The sequence below is a fragment of the Malus domestica genome, chromosome 13 (assembly GCF_042453785.1).
Source record: "Malus domestica chromosome 13, GDT2T_hap1".
Taxonomy (NCBI): domain Eukaryota; kingdom Viridiplantae; phylum Streptophyta; class Magnoliopsida; order Rosales; family Rosaceae; genus Malus; species Malus domestica.
The window spans coordinates 4,009,871-4,032,555 of record NC_091673.1 but is presented as its reverse complement, the minus strand read 5'-3'; the positions used below and the strand labels follow the sequence as shown (position 1 = coordinate 4,032,555).

Below are 22,685 nucleotides of genomic sequence, written 5' to 3'. Positions count from 1 at the left end.
TTATTTTAACAAAAAATTACATTTTTACACTAAAATTCTTGTACTATTCACTTTATTTTTTATTTTACCTTTATCGTTAAAACTTAAAGTTTTCGAATCATTTTCATCAATTTTTCCAATAAATTAATATTGTACAAATATTTAAACTTGACGGCCTTGATTTGTTTAAGATAATGGAAAAGTTTATGATCTAACGGCTATGATTGGTGCTTTATGCCATGTTGCTGGGAGGAGATGTATAATAGCAAACAGTAAAACCCCCAAAATTTAAAAAATTAGGGTTTAGGGTGGGTGGCAATCATACACCAACAGAAATGTGCGGAATCGCTTTGATCATTTGCGGCATTCGTTTTCATCTATCGTCCCTATTTCTCAATTCCACACTTCCTGTCCTCAACTCCGACCAAGTCAGTCTCCTTCTTCTTCTGTTTTTCCATGAAAAATCGAAGCTTTTTGGCTTCACAATTTAGCTAACCGACTTTGTTGGTACTGAGCAGCTTGCATTCGACATTGACGACCTCAGAGAAGCTTTACGGAGGAGGGGCCCCGATAGCTTAGGCAGCACGAAGCTTCTTCTCCATTCACCCATTTTGAATCGTCTCCCGGTGAAAGAAATTGTGTCTTCCATCGAGGGGGAAGTAAAGGAGGAGTCTAGTTGCGAAGGCGATGAAGGCAATTGTTTCTCTTTGGAAAATGGTCGAACACCTCATTTGCTTACCCATTTCAGAACCGTTCCCTGTTCGTCTGCTGAGTTGCACTTCCTGGGTGCCACTTTGCAGCTCAGGGGAGTAAGCCCTGTAGTTCAGCCATTGATAGATTCGGCCAAGAATATCCTTGTTTATAATGGTATGCATTTGTTTTTGAGTTTCTCCTTCTTTTTTTTTTGTTGTAGCATTGCATTTTGTTTAAGTTTTCTTGCTGTTGGATATTGAATTTTGATTCTGCTGTAAAGTTGTTTTTGAAAGGTGAAATCTTTGGTGGAATAGATATTGGTAGTGATGAGAACGATGGCGAAGTCCTTCTGCAGTTGCTGGGAGAGTGCTGTTCGGGTTCGATTCCAGGTGTTCTTTCTAGGATCAAAGGGCCTTGGGCTATCATCTATTGGCAGGTAACGTCGAGTGGTAAGTTTGGTTTTAGTTTACAGCATTTGCTGCAGCAGCTTTCTTAATTTGGATATGTTTCTGAGTTGTTTATCTTTTTCCACAATAGGAAAGTGCAAAAACTCTGTGGTTTGCTCGAGATGCGTTTGGTAGGCGGAGTCTTCTTGTTCACTGGCCAACGGAGGAGGACTCTCGGCTTCTGCTATCATCTGTTTCACCTGTTTCTTCAAATGAACATTCTTCTGGTATATATCGCTCGGTAGAGCTTTATTTTTCTTGCCAATCTTGTTTCTTAATCTTGGACTGTGTAGTATGGAACCGTATGTATTAATAAATAACGTCAATGGACTGTAGTAGATATTGAAGCTGAAAATGGAACTACGAAGCTGAATTTTTGGGAAGAGCTCCGTTGTGGAATATACAGTATATCTATGGATGCTCCAGATGTTGATGGGGTTTTGGTTGGTGAAGTGAAAAAGCATGATTGGACTAATCCTGTGCTAGAAGAACTGATTAAATGGGAGAGAACTTATGTTGAACCTAAACCTGAAGATTTACATATTTCCCATTCGAAGAGTCTTACAGGGAAACATGATACGCGCTTGGTTAACTCAGATATAGTACCAATTAAATCAGGTTAATATCATCTTTGGTGCAGGAATCTAATCGTTAGTCAGAAAAATCTGAACTTTCAGTATGACTTTTATTATGGGTTTTGTTGTCTGAGGTTGTCATTGTGCCTTTTGTTTTGACTGAGTAGGGTCTATACAAGTTTCAATTTCAGTGCCAGCACAGGCGGTGCTGATTGCTTTAAGGGAATCTGTTATGCGTCGCTCTTCACTGCACACAGTTTTTCAGGTTCAGAAATCTTATTCTATTGAATTGTCATCTTTCTGGTTCTATGTGCTAGGGTACTATTAAATACTCAATGATGTATTTTTAAGTTTTAACTTCTTAATGTTTATTAGGCAGGTAGGCTTGATATGAGGAAGGAAATTGTACCGGTGGCAGTTCTTTTTTCCGGTGGATTGGATTCTATGATAATTGCAGCATTATTGCATCAGTGCCTTGATCCAAGCTGTAAGTGTAGCTGGATAAGCTAGGTTAGCAGTTTCTTTTGCCTTAGTTCAATTTTTGCCTGAAGAAATTGAGTTTGCCTATCGCATTGTGGAATAATTGTGTAATATCTTTAGCTGAGTTGATTTTTTATTTAAACTTCTGCTGCCAGATGATATTGATCTACTTAATGTGAGCTTTGATGGTCGGTCTGCTCCTGACAGAATCTCTGCCAGGGCAGGAGTAAACGAACTGAGAAGAATTGCACCTTCAAGAAAGTACTTACTAAACTTTTCTCACGAATCTATATCAGTTTAATGTTATTGGCTCAACACATGCATAACATAGCATACTTGTGGATTATTTGTTTAATGCAAAGATACATTATAATGTGCTTTTCAGAGAAGTGTTTATGGTCCGCATACTCAAAATCACTTAGCTTTGGATTAAAGACCTTGTTGGTTTGACTCCATTCTTAAAGCTTATGGTGTTCCTTACAATATGCAATTGGAAATGCAGGTGGAAGCTTGTGGAGATCAATGCTGAATTGTCAACATTGATCTTTGAAACAAAGCATGTCATGTCGCTTATAAATCCTGCCAACACCTACATGGTACTCAATTTCATTCTATGGCTAGTGTACGTTACATTTGTCCAGGACATGTTCCTGCTGATATTTTATAATTGTTTGTTTGTTTTTTTTCTTCTGTTTGACTGAATTAATATCACAAGTATGCTAAGGTTTCCAGATAGGTGTTTTATGTTATTTAGTGTTGCAGGACCTGAATATAGGAATAGCTTTGTGGCTTGCTGCTGGTGGCGATGGATGGGTATATGAGGAAAATACCAATTATAATGATGAGGATTGTCGATGCATTAAGTACAAGTCCAAGGCTAGGATTCTTCTTGTTGGTTCGGGTGCAGATGAGCAATGCGCTGGCTATGGTAGGCACAGAACGAAATATAGAAATGGCAGGTATGTAATTAGATTACAGTGGTGTAGAGTATTAAATGTTTTCGGGTACTCATTCTGTTAGTCTACTGTATTTCAGCTGGCTTGCACTGAACGAGGAAATGAAATTGGACATGCAGAGAATTTGGAAAAGAAACCTTGGGAGAGATGATAGGTGCATTGCTGACCATGGCAAGGAGGTACTGCTAACAATTTGGATACATATCTTTCGTTTTCTCCTTGACTTGTGTTACGTGTTGATTTTGGTCTTAATTTGTGCTAGGCAAGATTTCCGTTCCTGGATGAAGATGTTATAAGAATTTTGCTTGGGTTTCCTCTCTGGGAGGTTACCAACCTTGATCAGCCGAGTGGGATAGGGGATAAGAAGATTCTGAGAGAGGTCAGTGCTAATTCCTTTGCTCAGTGTTTGAGTAATGTCTGATCTACTTTTGCACTTGATGTGTACTGATTCTACTGAATACAATGTTCTCTCACTTTGTGAATCTCGACCAAGCGCTAAATTGTTTTCCTATTCTATGGTGGCTATGCAGGTTGCAGAATTGCTTGGTTTGCATGAAGCTGCTTCTCTGCCTAAAAGAGCTATACAGGTGTTCTTTTCTCTTTCCCTCTTTCCTGTTTCTCCCTATTTTTTTTCGGGGCTTAGCATGCGTAGAACTTTGATGGTGTAGGTGAATTAATCATGGGTTTTTCTGTGTTTCTGTTTTAGTTTGGTTCAAGAATTGCAAGGGAATCAAACCGAAAGAATTATGGAAGTAACCGTGCAGCAAATCAAGCATCTGCAGGATCAGTACAGGTGATTGAATTATGGAAGTAACCGTGCAGTGATTCACAAACGGTTGGACATGGCTTAGTGGGATTCTTTGATGCAGCGTAGATGCATACATGTTTAATCCTCCACTCCATCAGTTTGTAGGTTTCGGCGTGCTCAATTCTTAATGGCTGTAACAGGTGATTGAATTGGAAATGGAAGATCTTGGAAGACTTGGAAACAACGTTGTTTCTTTGGCGCCTAATCGCTGATTAATTTGTATTAACTTAGCCTTGAGAATAATTTGACCTTCTGTAATTGATCTGGTGTTTCCTTATATATCGTTATGCAATCTTGGTAAATTGGTCATCTGGGTTGTCTCAAAATTCAATTTCTGGATTAAAGTTTGTTGCTTTGAAAGGTTTTTCCCGAGGAAATCCGACCGGGTATGTTGAAATTATGATTGATTTTTGAGATTTCGGTGAATTGGGTGTCCTGAGTAATTTGATAGGGGAGGAATAAGAAATGGAACCGTGGGCCCGTAGGAACCTCAAACGGGCCGGATTAGGTCAGGTTTTATTTCAATTTTGTATGACCCGTCCCGTCATGCCCCGGTCCAATTGTATTTCAAACGGATTCGGTCCGGTCCATCCAATTTGGGCCCGGCCCGTGCCCAAAATAAAGTCAGTGACAGAAGTTCTCTCTACTCTTTGCGTAGAGATGGAAAGCCATAGAAGCAGCTCGCTTAGCAGCAGCATGATCAACGGCAACATCAACAAGGAGCAATGGAGAGCCGAAGACGCCATAGCCGGAAACGCCGAAGATCTCATGAGCTCTCAGAGAACTCATCGTCTACCCTCTCCTCTACTCTCGTCAAGCCCAAAAGCTCGGTCTCAAAGTAAACCCCTCAAAACCCACATACACACTCCATATCTCTTACGCTTCCATTTCTCTTATGCTAATTAATTTTCGGTTTCTGGGTTTTTCTTCAGTGGACTCGGGGTTTGCTTCTCTACGGCCCTCCCAGCACCGGAAAGGTAAATAACTAAGGGTTACCCAATAACAAATATTGATTAAATCATCAATTTTCCAAGGTTTTTACTTGTTAATTTGCTTGATTGTAGTGTTTAAGTTGTAATTAACATTCGTTGCTAATTGGGTCTTTTTCTTAAACTTGTTTGCTTATTGGGTTTTTATGAAATGGTGTTCTTATTTTTCTTCTTTCTAGACAAGCTTGGTAAGAGCAGTGGTCAGGGAATGTGGTGCGCATTTGATTGTCATTAGGTACCCTATTATTCCGTAATCTTTGCATTAATCAATCTTTTGGTACAAATGAAATGATGTCAGTTGCAATGTTGCTCTTGACTCGTGATAGTTTATGATTATGATATTATGTTGTCATGGTTTTAATTTCATTTATTTATCTATAGTCCACATTCTGTACACAAAGCACATGCCAGAGAAGGTGAGAAATTTTTACGGGAGGCTTTTGCAGAGGCTTCATCGCTTGCATTGTCAAGCAAGCCATCTGTTATCTTTATAGATGAAATAGATGCACTCTGTCCTCGCCGTGATTCTAGGTAACAGCCAAATGATGCTAGAGTGAGCTCTTAGGAATATTTGGGCATGCCTCGGTTGACATGGTTAAGTTATGTTGGAATTGCAGAAGAGAGCAAGATGTTCGTATCTCAACTCTTTACGCTGCTGGACTCCGCCAAGATGTCCTCAGCATCCGTACCACAGGTTGTGGTTGTTGCATCCACTAACAGGTATTGTTTCTGTTCTAGAATGTATGATGTGATTATACCTGGCTAATAACCAGTTGAATAGTTGGTAATGTAGTAGTATTTCTACGCAATCTGATGCTTTCATAAGGTCTATGATCTGTTATTTGACCATGGTTTTAAACTGTGCTCTGTCATTGTAAATTTTCTATGCATTATGTTTATCGCGTTGCCAGTAAGCCAATTGTTGCATTGTGATTAATGTTCTATTTGCACAGATGTAGGTTTCTTGTATATTATTTCTTTTTATTTTCAAAATGTATTAATATCTCATTTCTACATACAAAGAGCTGAAGCAATTGATCCAGCACTCAGAAGGTCTGGGCGTTTTGATGTTGAAATTGAAGTTACTACGCCTGCTGAAGAAGAACGCTTTCAAATTCTCAAGGTTAGAGCGATGCTTTCAAAATTTTGCAAGCGATATTATGGGCTTACTTTTTCAGTAATGTCAATCACCTAATCAAATTACCACCTAGTGTTCACTAAATTCCAAGTATAACAGTGTTAATGAATGTTCAGCTCTACACAAGAAAAGTTCCATTGGATACCAACGTTGATCTACATGGCATAGCTGCATCTTGCAATGGATTTGTTGGGGCGGACCTGGAAGCATTATGTCGTGAGGCTGCTATGTCTGCAATTAAAAGACATCCAGATGCAAATAAAGATGCTGGTTTGTTTAGCTTAACAATAGAAGACTGGAAGCATGCAAGGACTGTGGTTGGTCCAAGTATAACAAGAGGTGTCGCAGTGGAAATTCCCAAGGTGACTTGGGAAGATAAGGGAGGGTTGAACGATTTAAAGGTAAGTTTTTGCTTTGTTTATTTTCATCTCAGGCTGAAGTCTCATGGTACTAATTATACTTCACCTTTCTTGTTGACAGAAAAAGCTCCAGCAAGCTGTTGAGTGGCCCATTAAATATTCTTCTGTGTCATTAAATATTCTTCTGTGTTTTCAAGGCTGGGAATCTCACCCATGTATGGAATTCTTCTTTATGGTCCTCCGGGATGCTCGAAAACCACACTTGCTAAAGCCGCTGGACATGCTGCCCAAGCTTCATTTTTTTCTTTGAGGTTTGAACTTATTCCATAGTTTGACATATTCGTGCTACTTATTTAGCAAGAAGCTGCTCTCACCTGGAAGTCAATTGAAGTTTTTACAATTATAATTTGTTTATTTGAGAAACTAGAAGAGTTGCATGCCTGAAATTCATAAAGTTTGAATCAGTGGTGCAGAATTGTTTTCAATGTACGTTGGAGAGGGTGAAGCTTTGCTGTGCAATACCTTTTGGAGAGCTCACCTTGCTGCACCCAGCTTAATACTCTTTGATGAGGCGGATGTTGTTGCTGCCAAAAGGTTAGTAACTTAGTATGTTGCAATTGTCCGATAGCTTTCTTTGTGGGATTAACTATTAACACGATGATTTGTTATTTTGTGTCAACCGGAACAATTTGCTTAATGATCTAACGAAGAACTTCCACGCTGTGCATACAAGTTTAATATTTTTATTCGTTTTCCTTGAATGGGCAGAGGTGGGAGTTCAAGCAACAGCAGTATTGTTGAACAAATGGGTCTTCGTATCACCTCTTAAGCTATAGACACTTTTCTGCTGGTCTCACACTATCAGACTGGATTTTGTGCCCCTGTTTTGGAAGTTCGGTGTGTCTATTACGGTGTAGATTGAAGTAATTAGCTTCTTTAAATTTAATAGATGTTTGTTTGCAGACAAATTCAAGGACATGTTGAACAAATGGGTCTTCGTATCACCTCTTGTGGGGATGATGTGCTTCAGTTTTGCAGATGTCTTGCCGCTTCTTTCTTCCTCAATGCAGCTTTAAAGCAGCCTGATGGAACATACAGGTCTTGAACTTACCTTGACATGTTTTGAAATTCTTTTGGCTGGTTTCTTTTACGCTCCAAAGCTTGTACCCTTATACGTGTATTTTTAATTCTCTCTTGGATTCATGTACGACCTCTCATAGTTGATTAATCAAATGACAGGGCTTTAGCAAATGGTGAGGTGGTTTCTATCCACCCGTCTTCTATAATAAGGAATAGACCAGAGTGCCTAATTTACAATGAACTGGTCGAAACTAGTAGAAAATTCATCCGCAACACAACTAGAATCGACTTTTTGTGGTTAACCGAGCTTGCTCCTCAATTCTATGCCATGCAGAACTGAATGTAGCGCGAAGAGGTATGCTTATTGGATTATTCGGAGATCCCATTTTTGGCTGCACAATCTGCAGCAAATTTTTTCTTTGTTTTTATGAAGTTCTTACTTAGTACAATATTACATGCAGGCATGGCTCAGAATCTCAGATGATTTGTTTGAAAGCTCTATCGCCATTCGCTTTTCTTCATGCCTGATCCTGACGTGCAACAGAGTAAGGAGCGATTGCAGAATCGGTGGCTTGGACGTCTGATGCTGACCGGCCTACTTATGAACTAGAGCCTTCTTGTAGAGCTTAATCCTGTCCAGCCAAGCAGCCCCCTGCAACGGCTTTGCAATTGCGAAAATGACGATAATTGCTGTCGTAGCGTTCGGAGAACATGCTGTCGATGCTAAGCATCCAAAGCTGAACTAAATCCGCGTCGGATCCCCTTTACTTTCTTGTGTTGCAGTTACAATGCAACAATAGGTCAATGATTTCGAGAATTTTTTCGATGTGAGATTCTTGCTCTCAACAATGAGTCAATCGCGTGACTTTAGTTTTAACTTTTGAGTATCCAATGTGAAAGTTTGACTTGCAAAAGGAGTTAGGCCGGTCAGCTGGGGCAATGTGGCCGGTACCTACAGTCATATCGGAGTCCATCTACAGTAGTTTGAATCAGAGAACTTTCGTAAGCTAAACATATAAAGTCAAAAGAAAATTAAAAAGTCATCGTTCAACTCACCCAATTCAGTCATGATGTTACGACTTCTAGTTACTCTGAGAAGCCAGAGCAAATATTAAGGCGTTCCCTCCTGGAAGGATCCTCTTCGGATCTTTTCCTTCTAATCCACCAAATCAAAGAATCTGTATCATTGAAATTTGATTCAACGGTTACAAACAGTGGTCCACTTTAAACGTTATAATAGCTTTAGTCATCGGATCAAATTTTATTGACATAGATCCCTTGATTTGATGAATTCTTCCTAATCTAACAGACACATTTGGTCAAAATAAATGGCTTGGAAAAATGAATAATTAAATTCTTTAGTTTTTTTAAATCGGGGCATTGGTCTCGAATTTTAGCTCAATTTGATCTAAAAATCTAGAGTAATGTTATACTTATCATATATTTGTATTATTAATTGTACAATTTTTTTAAAACTGGAAGGGCTCACCAACATACGTGGATTTCATTTATATTAGAGAGACAGTACAAATGATAGTACACATATGTGGTAAAATTAGCATTTTTGAAAAATCTGCGAGTATTGGTTCTGAACAAGTCATAATGTGGAGTTATGATCATTTTGAATATTTTTGTTAAAAATTTCATTCGAAATACAAGGTTTTAAGGAAAAATAAGGGATGTAAGTGTTAACAAATTTGCCGAAAACGACTATTGCTCTACACTCTACAGCGTAAAAATTTCAAAAATCAATGCGCGCATAAGTTCCAAAGCTCAAATTGAACCAAAATTCATAAACGAATACTCAAATTTCTCTTTCCAGATACAAGTTTAGCCTTCCCTTCAGTACCACAGAAATTTTCCTTAATTTTTCTCATTTTCCACAGTAAGCTTGTGTGAAAACAATTAAAAATATTTGAAAAATATTGTTTTCCAAAAAAAAAAATCAATTAAAAATATATGAAAAGGACATAATTGCCAGAAGAATGTCCTCTTTGTTTAAAAATTCAAAATCTATCAATTACCTTCCATGGGATTTGGATCCCATCAGATTCAAATTGTGAGGATTGTAGGGATCATCACATCTTAATCATTTATCGTTTATCGTAAGGTCAGAAATTAATTGACTTTTTTATTTAAAATTAAACACTTGATAAAAATTAATTGTACGATATACAATGAACGGCTAAAATATAGGGTGGATACGAAGAGGAGCCTCTTCCCCTTCCATGAACCTTCAAATAATGCAAATATTTTGTCACACCTCTTTGATTAGTATTTTAATACTTTACAATTCGGTCAAACTTTGTGTTCCCCTCTTTACATTCTCCTCCTACATCGTCAACAACGCACATAAATCACACAACCACTTTCCAAGTCTCTCTCACATCTGAAGACTGCTGCACCCATGGGGAACTCAATGGCATGCTTCTTGCCGGCGCACAAGCCCGGAAACTTGACCCGAAACCCCTCGAAGCGGCCAACGTACTCTTCGCCGTCCTTGGCTTCCGCTGGTAGTACTAGAAGATCGTCAAACGGTTCGACCAAGAAGAAAGAGCGGCTTTCTGATGCTGATGACTTGTTGCTTCAGCAACAAGCTATAGAGGCTGTTCTGCTGTTCCAGAACGTCCAGAAGAACGGCGGTTCTTCGCAACTGTTTAACCGGTCCACTTCCGTTGTGTATCCCTCTCCGGCTCCTAAGAATCAGGGGTTTGCGAAGAGCTCGAGCTCTAGGCAGCGTTTGCGGTCGGATACTCTCGGATTTCAGCCTCTCGAGCTTGTTGATAAGCAGGTTTGACATGTTCATCTTTTTTTTTTTTTAATCTCTGTTTATAGTAATCCAAACGTTCTCATTTTTGTTCGGTAAAAAAACTGCCCAATATTAATCACTTTTTCCGGTTGCAAACGGACGATTTTCGTTTAAGTTCGGCATGAATAGGCCGAATGGATTTCGAAAACAAAAGTCAAACATTGTGTTCGGTTGTGTACCACCGCACCTTTCAATTTGAGTTTGGTGTTGGTGTGCCGTACAAAACAATAACCCTTAATTTAATTTTTTAAAGATCGAAAAGACTTAAATTTTGTTTGGAACCGCTTTTAAAATGATTGAAAGTGTTTAAAGAAAATGTTTTTGCTTCTCAAAGCACTTCAAATGCTTTTCTAGAATTCAATTGCGTTATTATTAAAAATTAATTCCATAAACATTTTCATCCAAAACACTTTTAATTAATTTAAAAGTACTTTCAAACGAGCTGATAATCTCGAGAGACAATAGTTAGCCCTTTTATTGCCTTTTCACAATAGGGCAAAATTGAAAACATATTTTATCATTGGTCAACTACAATTAAAGGACATTACATCACCTTCTATTCTATGGAATGATTTTTCATTTTTGGCCGGCTGCATCAAGGTTTTGAAGGAAGGCAATATTTCAGCTCATAAACATATAGGTTTGATTAATTCAAAGCTTTGCGCCGAAGATTCGAGATAGGTCAAGGTTAATCAATGTTTAAAATATAATGAAGATAATTGTCAATAGCGACCGAAAATAAGTTCTTTTTTATTTGAGCAATATTCTAATATGATCTAATGAAAGCGAAAAAACTTATATGTGGCCTGGTACATGATTTTAAAGTCAATTTTTGTGTTTGTAGGACGTGAAGACTGATGAACTGGAAACCAATCATTTTATCCTAGTTCATGGAGGTGGCTTTGGTGCTTGGTGCTGGTACAAAACCATGACACTTTTGGAAGAAAGTGGGTTCAAAGTTGATGCAGTTGACCTGACCGGTTCTGGAGTTCACTCATTTGATACAAACAACATCACAAGTCTTGCACAATATGTCAAGCCACTCACTGACATCCTTGAGAATCTTGGGGTTGGGAAGAAGGTTTGCTCCCCTCTCTCTCTCTCTCTCGGGTTTAGGGTACAAACACGTATTAAGTACGAATACAAGTAAATAACGCATTAGATGATCATGTCAACTAATCAAATGATGCAGTAGACCATTGAAGTGGTGTGCACCACTCAATTTGCCGTCCATAAGTATTGTATTTTAGGTGTTCATATTCAATGTGTTTGTATTGTAGTCGGACTCTTTGTGTGTATTAATAATTTATTTTCCTTCCTCTAAAATGCAGGTGATTTTGGTTGGACATGATTTTGGTGGCACATGTATCTCATATGCAATGGAGTTGTTTCCATCTAAAATTGCAAAAGCCATATTCATTTGTGCAGCAATGTTAACCAGTGGGCAGACCACTCTTAATCTCTTTGCTCAACAGGTTTGCCCTCCAATCCACACAATAATAACATAATTAGTATCATATTTCTACAGATAATTTTTTGCTAATCTTCTTAAACCAAACTAATTAATCCTGTTAATATTAATGCAGACCGGATCGAACGATCTCATGCGACAGGCTCAGAGATTCTTGTATGCCAATGGGAAGGATCAGCCTCCTAGTGCTATTACTCTTGACAAAAAACTGTCCGAAGACTTATTGTTCAATCAAAGTCCTGCAAAGGTACGTTGTATAACCTACAACAGAGCTCAAGCGCTAATCAGTTAGTTTTTTCCGTTTGATATCGAAGCTAATTTTCGTCCTCCTTAATCCAAACCAGGATGTTGCACTGGCATCGGTCTCAATGAGGCCAATCCCCTTTGCACCAGTAACAGAGAAGCTTTTTCTTTCCGACGAGAACTACGGCGCTGTCAGGCGGTTTTTCGTAGTGACTCAAGAAGATCATGCCATAACCGTTCCATTACAAGAAGCCATGATCGAATCCAACCTGCCGGAACAGGTTTTCCGGCTTAAGGGCTCCGATCATGCACCGTTTTTCTCAAGGCCACAGGCTTTGCATAGGATATTAGTAGAGATATCACAACTTCCTCCAGTGTAGACATGAGCTGAGCTGCCAAATCACATAGGCTTCGGTATACTTAGTGGAAGGGAACGTATAAAAAATAAAACTTTCAACAACTGTTGTCCGTGAGAAAATATTCGTAACATCGAAGATATATGATATATTAAAAATGGCAAGGGAGCATCATGTGTATTTTTTATACTTTACCACTTGAATGGTAATTTGGTAATTATGGTTTTACACTTAGATGCACGGATAAATTTTTCAATATGACGAGAATACAGCTCAATACACCAGTGTCATAATACAATTGATTAATGTATCAAACTTGTTCTAAACACATTAAAAAATCTCTTTGCTGCATGGTCGACAAACGGAAAGTACAAAGCAAGGAGGTTAGTAGGTTACATCAGATGCCAAACTGGCATAACGTTTTATCCGTAACCACTGGCTATAAATTAAACTAATAAAAAATGCAAACGAAATATGTATAAGTTTTTCCATATTAGATAAAAAAGCAATTAAAAGAAATAAAAAATTAAATAAAAGGCAAAAATCCTTGAAAGTAGATATATCTCTTATTAGGCCATCTCCAACCAACCTGATCAAAAGAATATAGGGCTAAAAATAGCTCGGAATGACACGAAAACCGTTTCCAACCGAAGGCTAGGCCAAATGGCTTGTGGGCCCCACCGAGCGTAAACCCCCAAATCAGGTGAGCGGGCTGACCATTTCCAGCCAGCCCTCCAGCACCAAAATGTCAAGCTTGACATTTTGCCAGCTTTCCAGCTCCAGAATGTCAAGCTTGACATTTTACCAGCCTTCCAGCTCATCCCATTTGAATGCCAACAGCTACCTAGCGTCAGCTAGCAAGGGCTAGCTAATGTCATGATGCCATCAAGTTACCGTTGGAATTTGAAATTATTTTTTTTGGACAAATTAAAAAAAAAAACTATTTTTTTCCTATAAATACCTACACCATTCCTACAACATTGAAAGCTGAAGATAAGAAGTGCCACGTAGATAAGAATCCTATCTAAAATTTGCACAACCAATTACATCTCGACACGTGGTACTCGAAATCATATCCAAAAAATTATTAAGATTACATAAAGATAAGAAATCTGGAGAGTTACTCGCGACACGCGTCACTCGAAATCCAATCCGAAAAATTACTGAGATTGCATAAAGATAAGAAATCTGGAGAGTTACTCACGTTAGCGACGCGTGTCACTCAAAATCCTATCCAAAAAATTATTGAGATTATATAAAGATAAGAAATTCGGAAGTTTATTCATTTTGCGATAAGTGGCAATCAAAATATGTCCGAAAACCTTATTTTAATATGGTTGTAATACCCCGTATTTAAAAAAATGGTTATATATATATGGGTGTATGTTGGGTAATTATTTTTACGTAATGATTTTATTTGATTTATTTTTATGCAAGAACCTATTCTCGGTATGTAAAATAGTTTCAATGTAAAATCCTTTTTTCCTACAAATTATTTCAAAAACTAGCTATTTCATGTTCATATGTATTTAGGGATATTTTTAGTTTGAATTGGAGAAGGGGATTATGATGAGTTTGGCTAGATTTTTCTCACAAATGCTAAGTGGTGTTTTGGCAACCATTAGAGAATAAAGGGGAAGGGTTAGTCACTACTCTAAATAGGTTGAGGTGTAGAGTTTATAGCATTAGGAGTTAATGATTTGGTGATTACTCACCACTCTAAATGTGAAGGTGGAAGTCTACTTAAGGGTGAGTTGGCAAGTTTGTATTCATTAGGAATCTAAGAGCTAAATGTTTGGTGATAATTCATCCCTCCAAAGTTTGAAGAGGTGGGATTCATATTCCTTAGAGATGAACGTGGCCTTGGATGCTTGTATCCACCTTACATAATATTGATTAACTTCACACACGTCTCTTTGCCATTTGAACACATATTAGAGCTAAGGTTTTGCTTAACATTTATTGTTTGTCTATTGGATCACATTTCATTGTTAATGATGAGAATAACATTTGTTGCCTTGTGATTGGAACACATTTCATGGTGATGATTAGGTTAACATTTGGTGTGGTTCTATTGGAACACATTTCATGTTTAATGATTAGCACAACACTTGCTTTCTTTCCACTGGCACACTTGTGGAGATTCTTTGCAGAAGAAGATGGCATGCAATCTACATAAAGGAACGAGAAAAGAAACAACGGAAGGACATAGAGGAAAGAGGAAGAAGAAAAGAGAGAGGAAGAAGAAGAAGAAGAAAAAAAAAAAGAACAACTTCAATAAAAAGCCATCCTTCCTTTCATATTATCCAATTACCTTTCCTTTACATATTGTTAAGGCTTTAAGCCATCTTTCATTGTATTCATAAGTCCCTCCTATATAGTGAAATACAATGAAAGCAAACCCCAATGGATGTAGTCAATTTGGCGAACCACTTAAATCTTGCGTGTTTATGCATTTACATTTTGAGATCTTTTCCATGAGAACCACTTCCACCAAACTATCGGCAATCTCTATTTATCTCTCTTGAAGATGATGTACAAAGAGTGTGAGACAAATCCCAGAAAAATACATGAGCCTTACCCAACAAATCTCTCCATCAAACTACTATCATTTTCATCCATCAAAAGAAAGATATCCAAGACTAGCAATTCGTCCAGCCTATTTAACAGATCAAAACACCATCATCCATGTATTTTACTATAATATTTCCTTCATGAGAGTTGCTCATCTGTCTCTCTACCATGATATATAAAAATTTCAGAAACATCCAACGGTGTGATCGTCCATTATGTTTGAAATACCAACTCATGTCTCTAATCCCGCAGAAAACTGGATAGCCATGTTATGAGCACCAAAACCCCATTTTTCGTAACTCGAATCGAAACACTTCCTTCACTAAAGTTGTTCCTTATCATCTCCTCTATAACATATCCAAAAACCAAGACAATCGAATATATGGCTGACTTATATCCCAGTTCGAACAGCTGATAGTTTCAGCTATATTAACGAAGCAGAAGTGGTGGTCTAAAATAAAAATAAAAGATGACGTTTGGAAAGGGAAAAGCTAGAGACATAATTTCATGCCTTGTGGCATTTGAGACATATATTTCACTCTAACGATTATTTTCTCTAACATGGATGTCTATTCTTTTCTAATAAAATCAGGTTGCCCGACCAAGATGGATGAGACGATGAATAAATATATATGGAGTGGTCAACGAGCAACATTTTATATGATGGATTATAGATTATTATTTTGTTAATATTATGATTATATTACTCTTGTTACTAATCAATTTGATTTATGTTGAAGTTGCAGGCTTGTTAGATAAAGTGTGAGTATTGATATCTATGTGAACATGACATATACATATGCATTGCAAAGCAAGAAAAAGAGTTGTGTTGTGTCAAGTGCTCACTTGTGTAAAGTGTTTAAGTTGTGAGGATATTCAAGGGCTAAAGTTTGCCTTGAATATAAAATAATGAACCGTGTATATATCAGGTGTAAGGTGCAGGGCTTGAGTATACATTTGGGCGTCGGGGGAAGCCTGTTTAATAAAGTGGAAACTGAGAGTTTAATTATAAAAATTGGGTTAAGGGATGAACGGGAGTTAACTCATATTATAACGTACTCGGAGCCAAGTGGTATAAGCATGGTATGGGACGTGCAGGCTTGGGTATGTGTTGACGGGATTAGAAGGGAGTGAGTACATATACATTCATACATCTCATTGCATACATATTATGTATTTTCAAGAGTTACTCATTTCAATTATTATTTTAGTTGGTATTTTTGTTATGAATTAATTTTGTATACTAATATTTGTTACAATTTAATTATTATTTTGTTAGTAGTTTTTGTTGTGAATTAATTTTTGCATTATTGTTATTCCGCTGCGTATGCAATAAATTTTAATTATTTCATTTTATTTTCCATCATATCTTGGTTGTGGAATTTATTTCTATAGCTAAGATATGACTCACACCCTAACTCGTGGATAGTCTTTATTCGCAGGTCGGGAAGTGACAATGGTAGTTTAATTTAATTAAAATAATAAATTATGTTTGGCTAATGGCCCTTTGGCCCTCTCAATTGGAGATGATTTTTTGTCAAATAGCTATGTTTGGCCTATGACTCTTTGGAGCCCTTTGACCCTTGTTCGGTTGGTGATGACCTAAAGTTCTGTGTCACAATCAAACGAAGCGGTAAAAAATATAATTTCATTTAAATATATGATCAACGATTCATATTTAAATTTTCATCTAACAATAAATCTCATTGTTTAATTATCATTTTTCGCATATGCAGCATTTGTTTTATAAAAAGAAAATAAAAATTCTGAAAAAGTAAAGAATTAGAGAACCAAGATGGTCGATTCAATTTCAGTAAGATTAATATTGCAAATTTCCACCAAATATTGACCTATTTATTTTTTTGGGGTAGGGTTTAAATTTGTGAAAATTGAAATATTTAATAAATAAAATCTGGATAATTCAAAAAATAATAAAATAAAAATTGGAAAACAGTGACAGCGTATCTGCACTGATATGTTTATATAACACCTAGAAGTGGCGTGCAGTTTTTCTGTGTGTCTCCAGTAGCTCAACACTCTCTGCTTCCACAGCTCTCCCTTCCAGATCTGATCCCAACAACCAGGTACCCTACGCGCCCCTCTCTCTAACCCTAGATCTCTGCCTCCCTTCTCGGATTTTGACTTACACGATTCAATCGCTGCGTTTCGCTTTCAATTTCTCGCTTTTTTAGAACCCAATTTTACTGTGCTTGATTTGATGCTTTTCCTAGTGGATAATTTTGATATTTAATCGGTGGATTTTTGGGGTGCATTTCATTTGGTAGATCTATAGATGTATGTTTTGATTCGTGGTAGTGTTTGACTGAGACGTTTCTTTTGCTTCTGATTTTTGAGGTTTCTAGGATGAACTGTTGATCGTGGATCTGTCTGTTTTCGATTTTTTATACCGACAAAGTGTCTGCGTGTGAGCCTGCATTTTGCTAAATTGAACTTCTGTTTGTGTAATTTAGCTGAACCGATCAATTGGGTTTTAAAAATTGTGAAGAAATCATTCCAAAATAAGTAGAAATTGAATTTGTTTGGTATATCAAACATCGAAAAGTTGACCCTTTTTGTGACGAAGGCAGATTCCAACCTTGAAGTTCATGGTGCAGACTCTTAAGATTTTTGTTTTTTCCTTCTCGTTCGGGTTTCTTGTGAGTGGTTCGATTTATAAAATGGATCAATGGTTTAGATCATGTTATGGTGTTTTGATTTCAAAGTATTTCGTGACACTGAGTCAAGTAGTGACAGAGTTATTGTGATAATTGTTCCTGTAGGTATATTCTTTACTGGTTGAGGCGTCAATTAGGAATCATTGGTATAGTTTCTTGCAATTTTGTTCTTTATTCCAGAATTCCACTCTAAACATCTGTTTGTAATGTAAGGGTGTAGGGTTATCTGTGAAGAAGTTACAGAACATGGGTCGTGGAGTTAGCAGCGGTGGGGGACAGAGTTCTTTGAACTATCTTTTTGGGAGTGGAGAGGCTCCAAAACCGGCTGCCAACAATGCTCAAGCTGCGCCAGTTCCAGATGAGCCTGCTTCCAAGCCTGTTGCTCCTGCTCCTGCTCCTGAACCAGTTGATATCACCAAGGCGATTCCTGCTGGTATCCATAGCACCTCTACAAACAACTACATGCGTGCAGATGGCCAGAACACCGGAAACTTCATAACGGTATGATTCTCCTCATTGTTTGGGGGTTAGACAAAACCTAGTTTACTTACATGGTTACACCCCAATGAATCTTCCGATATTTCATTATCTTTTTAATTATTATCCAAATATCTTGGTGTTTATAATTTGTTCACTGAAACGGTTTATATAGCTGCTGGAATTGGCTTATCCTTCTTCATTGTTTGATATAGTGTTTTCGTTCTATTTTATGCACAATTTGTGTTATTTTGATGTTCATATTGATTCTCCCTGCGTGCAGGATCGACCCTCGACCAAGGTCCATGCTGCCCCGGGCGGTGGATCTTCTTTGGGTTACCTCTTTGGTGGACCGGGTGGTAACTGAGACAGACATGCCCTTCGTTTCGTTGATCCGTTATATAAACAATGGAAGTCTCTATGGATTCTGTGATGTAATATAGGTCTTGTGGTTGTTGGGATCATTCAGCCAAGAATGATCTATTTTAGATGGATAAACCATCTGATACAGATTTCGTTTTCATGGACAAACCAAACATTTCCTAGTGCATATTTCGTGTTTCTCGTTATTTTCTCAGTGATTAATTTCTCTTCTCCATCTTTACATGGTCATTTCTGTTGTTTTCTATGTCGGATTATGATTGGAAACGCCGTCACTGGCCGGGGACACGCCTACGGAGTTTGTATTTACGTATCTCGGTTGCATTTTTCCGAAGAGAACGCCTAACTTAAGAGGAAAACGGAGGTGTTGATACGTTAACATATTGTGCACACGAAGATTCAATTTGTGAAGGTAAATTGAAATCGACCTGTAACTATTAACGTGTGCAAACAAAAACTTATTTGGGTTGACAAGAAAAACACAAGTTAATGGGTACATTGTGCTCGAGAAATTTACAGTCTCTCCGCCAAACAAGCTGAGGCTGCTGATGGTCAGGCTTGTTTAGGAGGAGCAGGGGCAGGAATTATACCCCACTTTCTCCGAACGTCCTCCAAATCCTCGTGAAAGTGCCGCTCGTAATACACGCACATGAGATCCGTGCACTGCATTCCAGCTTGGATGGCCCAAGGGAAGTAGTGTTGAAAGAACAATTTCCTTTGCTTCTCGTTGAATCTCACTGAGCCCCCTATGACGGACATCAGGCACATGGGAAGGTACATTTGCTCAAACTCTATTACCTTGAGGGCCGACTCCCCCATCAAGTTCGTTGGAAGGCCAAAAAGGGTGTGCCAAAAGTCATGCACCTCGCGAGCCCTCATGGCCACATATGCAAGCTCATCTGTCTCCATGAACCGCACTGGTGGTCGATCATCTGGCGAGAAGTTCCTAGATCCCATGAACTTTGCATAGGCAGCACCAAATGTGTTCGCTGGTAGATCCCATGCATGACCCACGTTTACAGATATTACACGGGGTTTCTCCAACAGTATGGCCTGGTAAAGAAAGAAATGCATTGGTCTTAGAATAACAAAGCAAAACCGTTGACAAAATAGGATTTCATTGCATACCAGCAACCAAATGGCTTTCAAGTACTGATTCCATAAAATTTAGATATCTCGAGCAATAGCCATTCTTAGTTCGTTATACGGGTGGCAAAAACAACGCAAAACAGTTTACATGAGAAGAATAGTTCAATTAGAAGCACATTATAAGTAACACTATAAAAGAACACCAATTATTTACTGCAGTGGAAGAAGAATATATGACTTCAGTTTGCATTAGCTATCACCTATCTAAACTAAGAGCAGCAGCACTCAATACTCGACAACAACAAGAACAATATTTAGCCAATTTTACACGAAAGACTGATATATGACTTCAATTGACCAGAATGGATATAACCCAGGTAGCAATTTTCACGATTCCCTTGCCGCTGTTAACAGAAAAAATGTTCAGTTCATATGACTTCCCTCAAGCAGACTTTCAAAGAACATGCTATGGACTCAAATAACCCGAAACTCCCAACACCTTCATTAACAAAACATAACTCAGATAGCTTAAGCAGAAACTCCGTGCATAATTACGAGAAAGTTTTTTTGGCGAACAACTACTTAAACGCATAACATGTTATTTGATTAAGAATTGTAATCACTAAACAAGAAGGGTGAGGACAGAAGAGGCCTACCCTGCCTTCAGGGCTCCTCGTCATTCTTTCAAGAACTCTTTCAAATGCAGGTTTCCCAGTTGTCTCTCCAAGAGCTGCTATGAGATCAGCTCTTCTTGGGTCCAGCAATGCGCCCACAGCCGAACCGACCGCCACAGCCGCCTGCTGCCACCGGTTCAGCCGAACACGCGCACTTCCTAACATGGTAACTCACCGGTTTTCTTGCAATCCTAATCATTACATGCAAATTTCCGCAACAATTTAACCTTTACACGATAAAAAAAATAAATACAAGCATTGCCTTTGAAACATTTTCACAAATAGTTTCTGGGCAAATTACTGATTATTGCAACCAATGATGCGTAATTAACTATAAACTTTATAATCATCAAACAAAGAACTGAAGCACCCAATTTATGAATCATTGACAGTTTTAATAACATTAAGATTAGGAAATTAAGAAAAGCTTATCTAACAGGTCCCTGACGATTGCTATTGGGCAAGATCCCGACGATTACTAGGCAATTTTCTTCCTTTTTTACCTCAAAAAATTGGGTATTTAGAGTTAAAGGGGAAAACCATAAAATTTTCTCGTAAACCATACAAAATTTGAAAAAAATTTTGTTTACCTGACTCCCTGAGTTTGGCACGGGAAGATCGGCGCTTTCAATCTTTGTTGCTGGGGCGGAGTAAGGCGGTTGTCTCTGTGGGTGGCCGTTGGTTTTGGTAGCAACAAGCAAGAGATAAGGGTTGGGCTAGATAAACATGGGCCTGCTTTTCTTTTTCCTCTCTGACCAATGGGCCGCTTCTTTAGTCTTAAGTTTTTTTTTTTTTGGACAAACGGGTTAAATTGTTAAATGTTAGGACAAAGGGAATCCTTGGAAATCGAACATGTTATTACTTTGCGCCACTGCGGTAAATAACCATCTGCTTTCTAGCCTCGGGTGGTGAGGTCAACATACAGCGGGTGAAGTTGGGTGGATTGTTTTTGTACCTAGTGCTTGACAACCATATGATCCGGTCATCCGGATACAATAGGAAATTCAAACTCGAATTGTGAGGATGGGCACGCTATATCTTAATCAATGAAAGTTTCAATTAATTCAGATAATGAGTCAACAATAATTTAATATCAAATTTGTCATCTAAAAAAACCAAAATACAAAAGGCGCTAACCTAGTCCTGTAACTCATATGCCGAGCCTAGTAGCGTGGGCTTGTAACTTAGCAAAACATTAGAGTGATTGGTTGCCTACATGAAGCCTAACCAAGTGAGGTTACGGTGGTCTTAGTCTATTCACCTTGGGTGAAATCACACAAAGTGTGCTCCTAAGCCCTTGGGTCAGTAGGGTTCTCCATCCACCAAGGTTGGGTAGATGATATATAAAAATAAATAAAAAATAAAAAGAAAAGTCCTGTAACTCATATGCAGGTTGAGTTAATTTATTCAAATTTTGGTTTTTGATAGTGGAAGAATGAAGAGGAGGGGGGAAGTCGGGTAGGGTTTGAAGTGTAATGAAGTGGCTTGTTTTGTAATGCAAGAGCAAGCAGAAAATTAAATGCGGTATTTATGAGATATGGTGAGGGATGTAAAACTATGTGCCAATGCCATTTATATGCACCAGTTCAAAGAAATTCATCCTTGCCATAAAGAAGGTGGTTTTATTGCCCGGCGGCAATGTCTATCGAGAACATGGTCAAGTATATTAAGTGCTGAATTAAAGGTTAAGTGTAATAATATAATGGGTAATACTAGGTAAACTAGAATTTTTAAACAAAATTTGCAAACCTAATGATGTGGTTGTAGATGATTGAAATATTAATTAAATGTCAATTAACGTGCATATTTGGTTAATATTTTTATTTTTAATTTTCTAACAAATTGTAGTATTACACTTTATGTACTTGACAGCGGACACTGAAAAATGACTCCTTAGGTCTCAACTCAACCTCTAGTAGTTGAATTTCTTGACCTTAGCATGGCACTTTGTCTTCTTTCATCAAATCAGTCTTTTATAAATAACAGTTTAATATGTTTTGAAATAACTTGTTTAAAAGCAAGGAAGAAAAAATCGATAATATCGCCGATATTTCGCCGATATTATCGTTTTTTTTTTCTCCGATATTTTTTTAACTATCCAAATGATTTTCGTCAAAATATCGCAATATTATCGATAATATCGCGATATTTTTTATAATATCGATATTTTGGCACTGTGCTAATCGGAGAAAAACGCCGGAGCTTCTACAGCTCCGGCCGACTGTAAAAGACCTCCTCCATCAGAACCTTGAAGGGGAATTGCGGATCAGCGGCAACTCGGGATCTCCACCCATTAAGAAACATACCCAGAACTCCGAATCCCGAAACCGACGACGATGAGAGACATTGAAAGGGTGGTGGTGCGGAGCACCCGAGCCGGTAAGAACATCGGATCTCAACGCACCCTCTCGAAATACCGCAGCAAAACGCGGT

General features: G+C 38.0%; 4 protein-coding genes and 1 pseudogene across 12 annotated transcripts; 4 read left to right on the top strand and 1 right to left on the bottom strand.

The window, feature by feature from the left end:
• The first annotated feature begins 257 nt into the window (after positions 1 to 257).
• On the top strand, positions 258 to 4,246 carry LOC103451761 (uncharacterized). 5 transcript variants are annotated; one of them, XM_070810767.1, is made up of 14 exons: positions 258 to 407; positions 498 to 846; positions 987 to 1,108; positions 1,210 to 1,345; positions 1,458 to 1,736; positions 1,861 to 1,958; positions 2,069 to 2,180; positions 2,329 to 2,434; positions 2,676 to 2,769; positions 2,936 to 3,132; positions 3,209 to 3,308; positions 3,392 to 3,508; positions 3,660 to 3,716; positions 3,836 to 4,246. In XM_070810767.1, exons 1-14 carry the CDS (start codon positions 315 to 317, stop codon positions 3,941 to 3,943), a joined length of 1,968 nt encoding a protein of 655 aa, XP_070666868.1. In that variant the 5' UTR covers positions 258 to 314; the 3' UTR covers positions 3,944 to 4,246. The 5 variants fall into 5 exon arrangements, with proteins under 5 accessions (XP_070666868.1, XP_070666867.1, XP_070666866.1 ...); XM_070810766.1 differs by having other exon boundaries at positions 1,455 to 1,736; XM_070810765.1 differs by having other exon boundaries at positions 966 to 1,108.
• Positions 4,247 to 4,582: 336 nt separating this feature from the next.
• On the top strand, positions 4,583 to 8,417 carry LOC103452314 (cell division control protein 48 homolog B-like; annotated as a pseudogene).
• Positions 8,418 to 9,772: 1,355 nt separating this feature from the next.
• On the top strand, positions 9,773 to 12,616 carry LOC103451762 (putative methylesterase 11, chloroplastic). Its single transcript, XM_008391187.4, has 5 exons — positions 9,773 to 10,294; positions 11,157 to 11,393; positions 11,644 to 11,787; positions 11,899 to 12,030; positions 12,128 to 12,616. Exons 1-5 carry the CDS (start codon positions 9,911 to 9,913, stop codon positions 12,404 to 12,406), a joined length of 1,176 nt encoding a protein of 391 aa, XP_008389409.2. The 5' UTR covers positions 9,773 to 9,910; the 3' UTR covers positions 12,407 to 12,616.
• Positions 12,617 to 16,859: 4,243 nt separating this feature from the next.
• LOC103423788 (protein SPIRAL1-like 1) lies at positions 16,860 to 18,677 on the top strand. Of its 5 annotated transcripts, none has more exons than XM_008361868.4 (4): positions 16,934 to 17,040; positions 17,737 to 17,777; positions 17,852 to 18,132; positions 18,392 to 18,677. In XM_008361868.4, exons 3-4 carry the CDS (start codon positions 17,878 to 17,880, stop codon positions 18,473 to 18,475), a joined length of 339 nt encoding a protein of 112 aa, XP_008360090.1. In that variant the 5' UTR covers positions 16,934 to 17,040; positions 17,737 to 17,777; positions 17,852 to 17,877; the 3' UTR covers positions 18,476 to 18,677. The 5 variants fall into 5 exon arrangements, with proteins under 5 accessions (XP_008360089.1, XP_008360088.1, XP_008360090.1 ...); XM_070810762.1 differs by having other exon boundaries at positions 17,845 to 18,132; XM_070810763.1 differs by lacking the exon at positions 16,934 to 17,040 and adding an exon at positions 17,234 to 17,613.
• A 210-nt stretch (positions 18,678 to 18,887) lies between these two features.
• LOC103423787 (ubiquinone biosynthesis protein COQ4 homolog, mitochondrial) lies at positions 18,888 to 20,981 on the bottom strand. The gene is made up of 3 exons (XM_029091278.2): positions 20,843 to 20,981; positions 20,235 to 20,443; positions 18,888 to 19,542 (listed from the first exon to the last, which is right to left on the bottom strand). The coding sequence occupies exons 2-3, from the start codon at positions 20,415 to 20,417 to the stop codon at positions 19,042 to 19,044; spliced, it is 684 nt and encodes a 227-aa protein (XP_028947111.1). The 5' UTR covers positions 20,418 to 20,443; positions 20,843 to 20,981; the 3' UTR covers positions 18,888 to 19,041.
• Between the last annotated feature and the right edge of the window lie 1,704 nt (positions 20,982 to 22,685).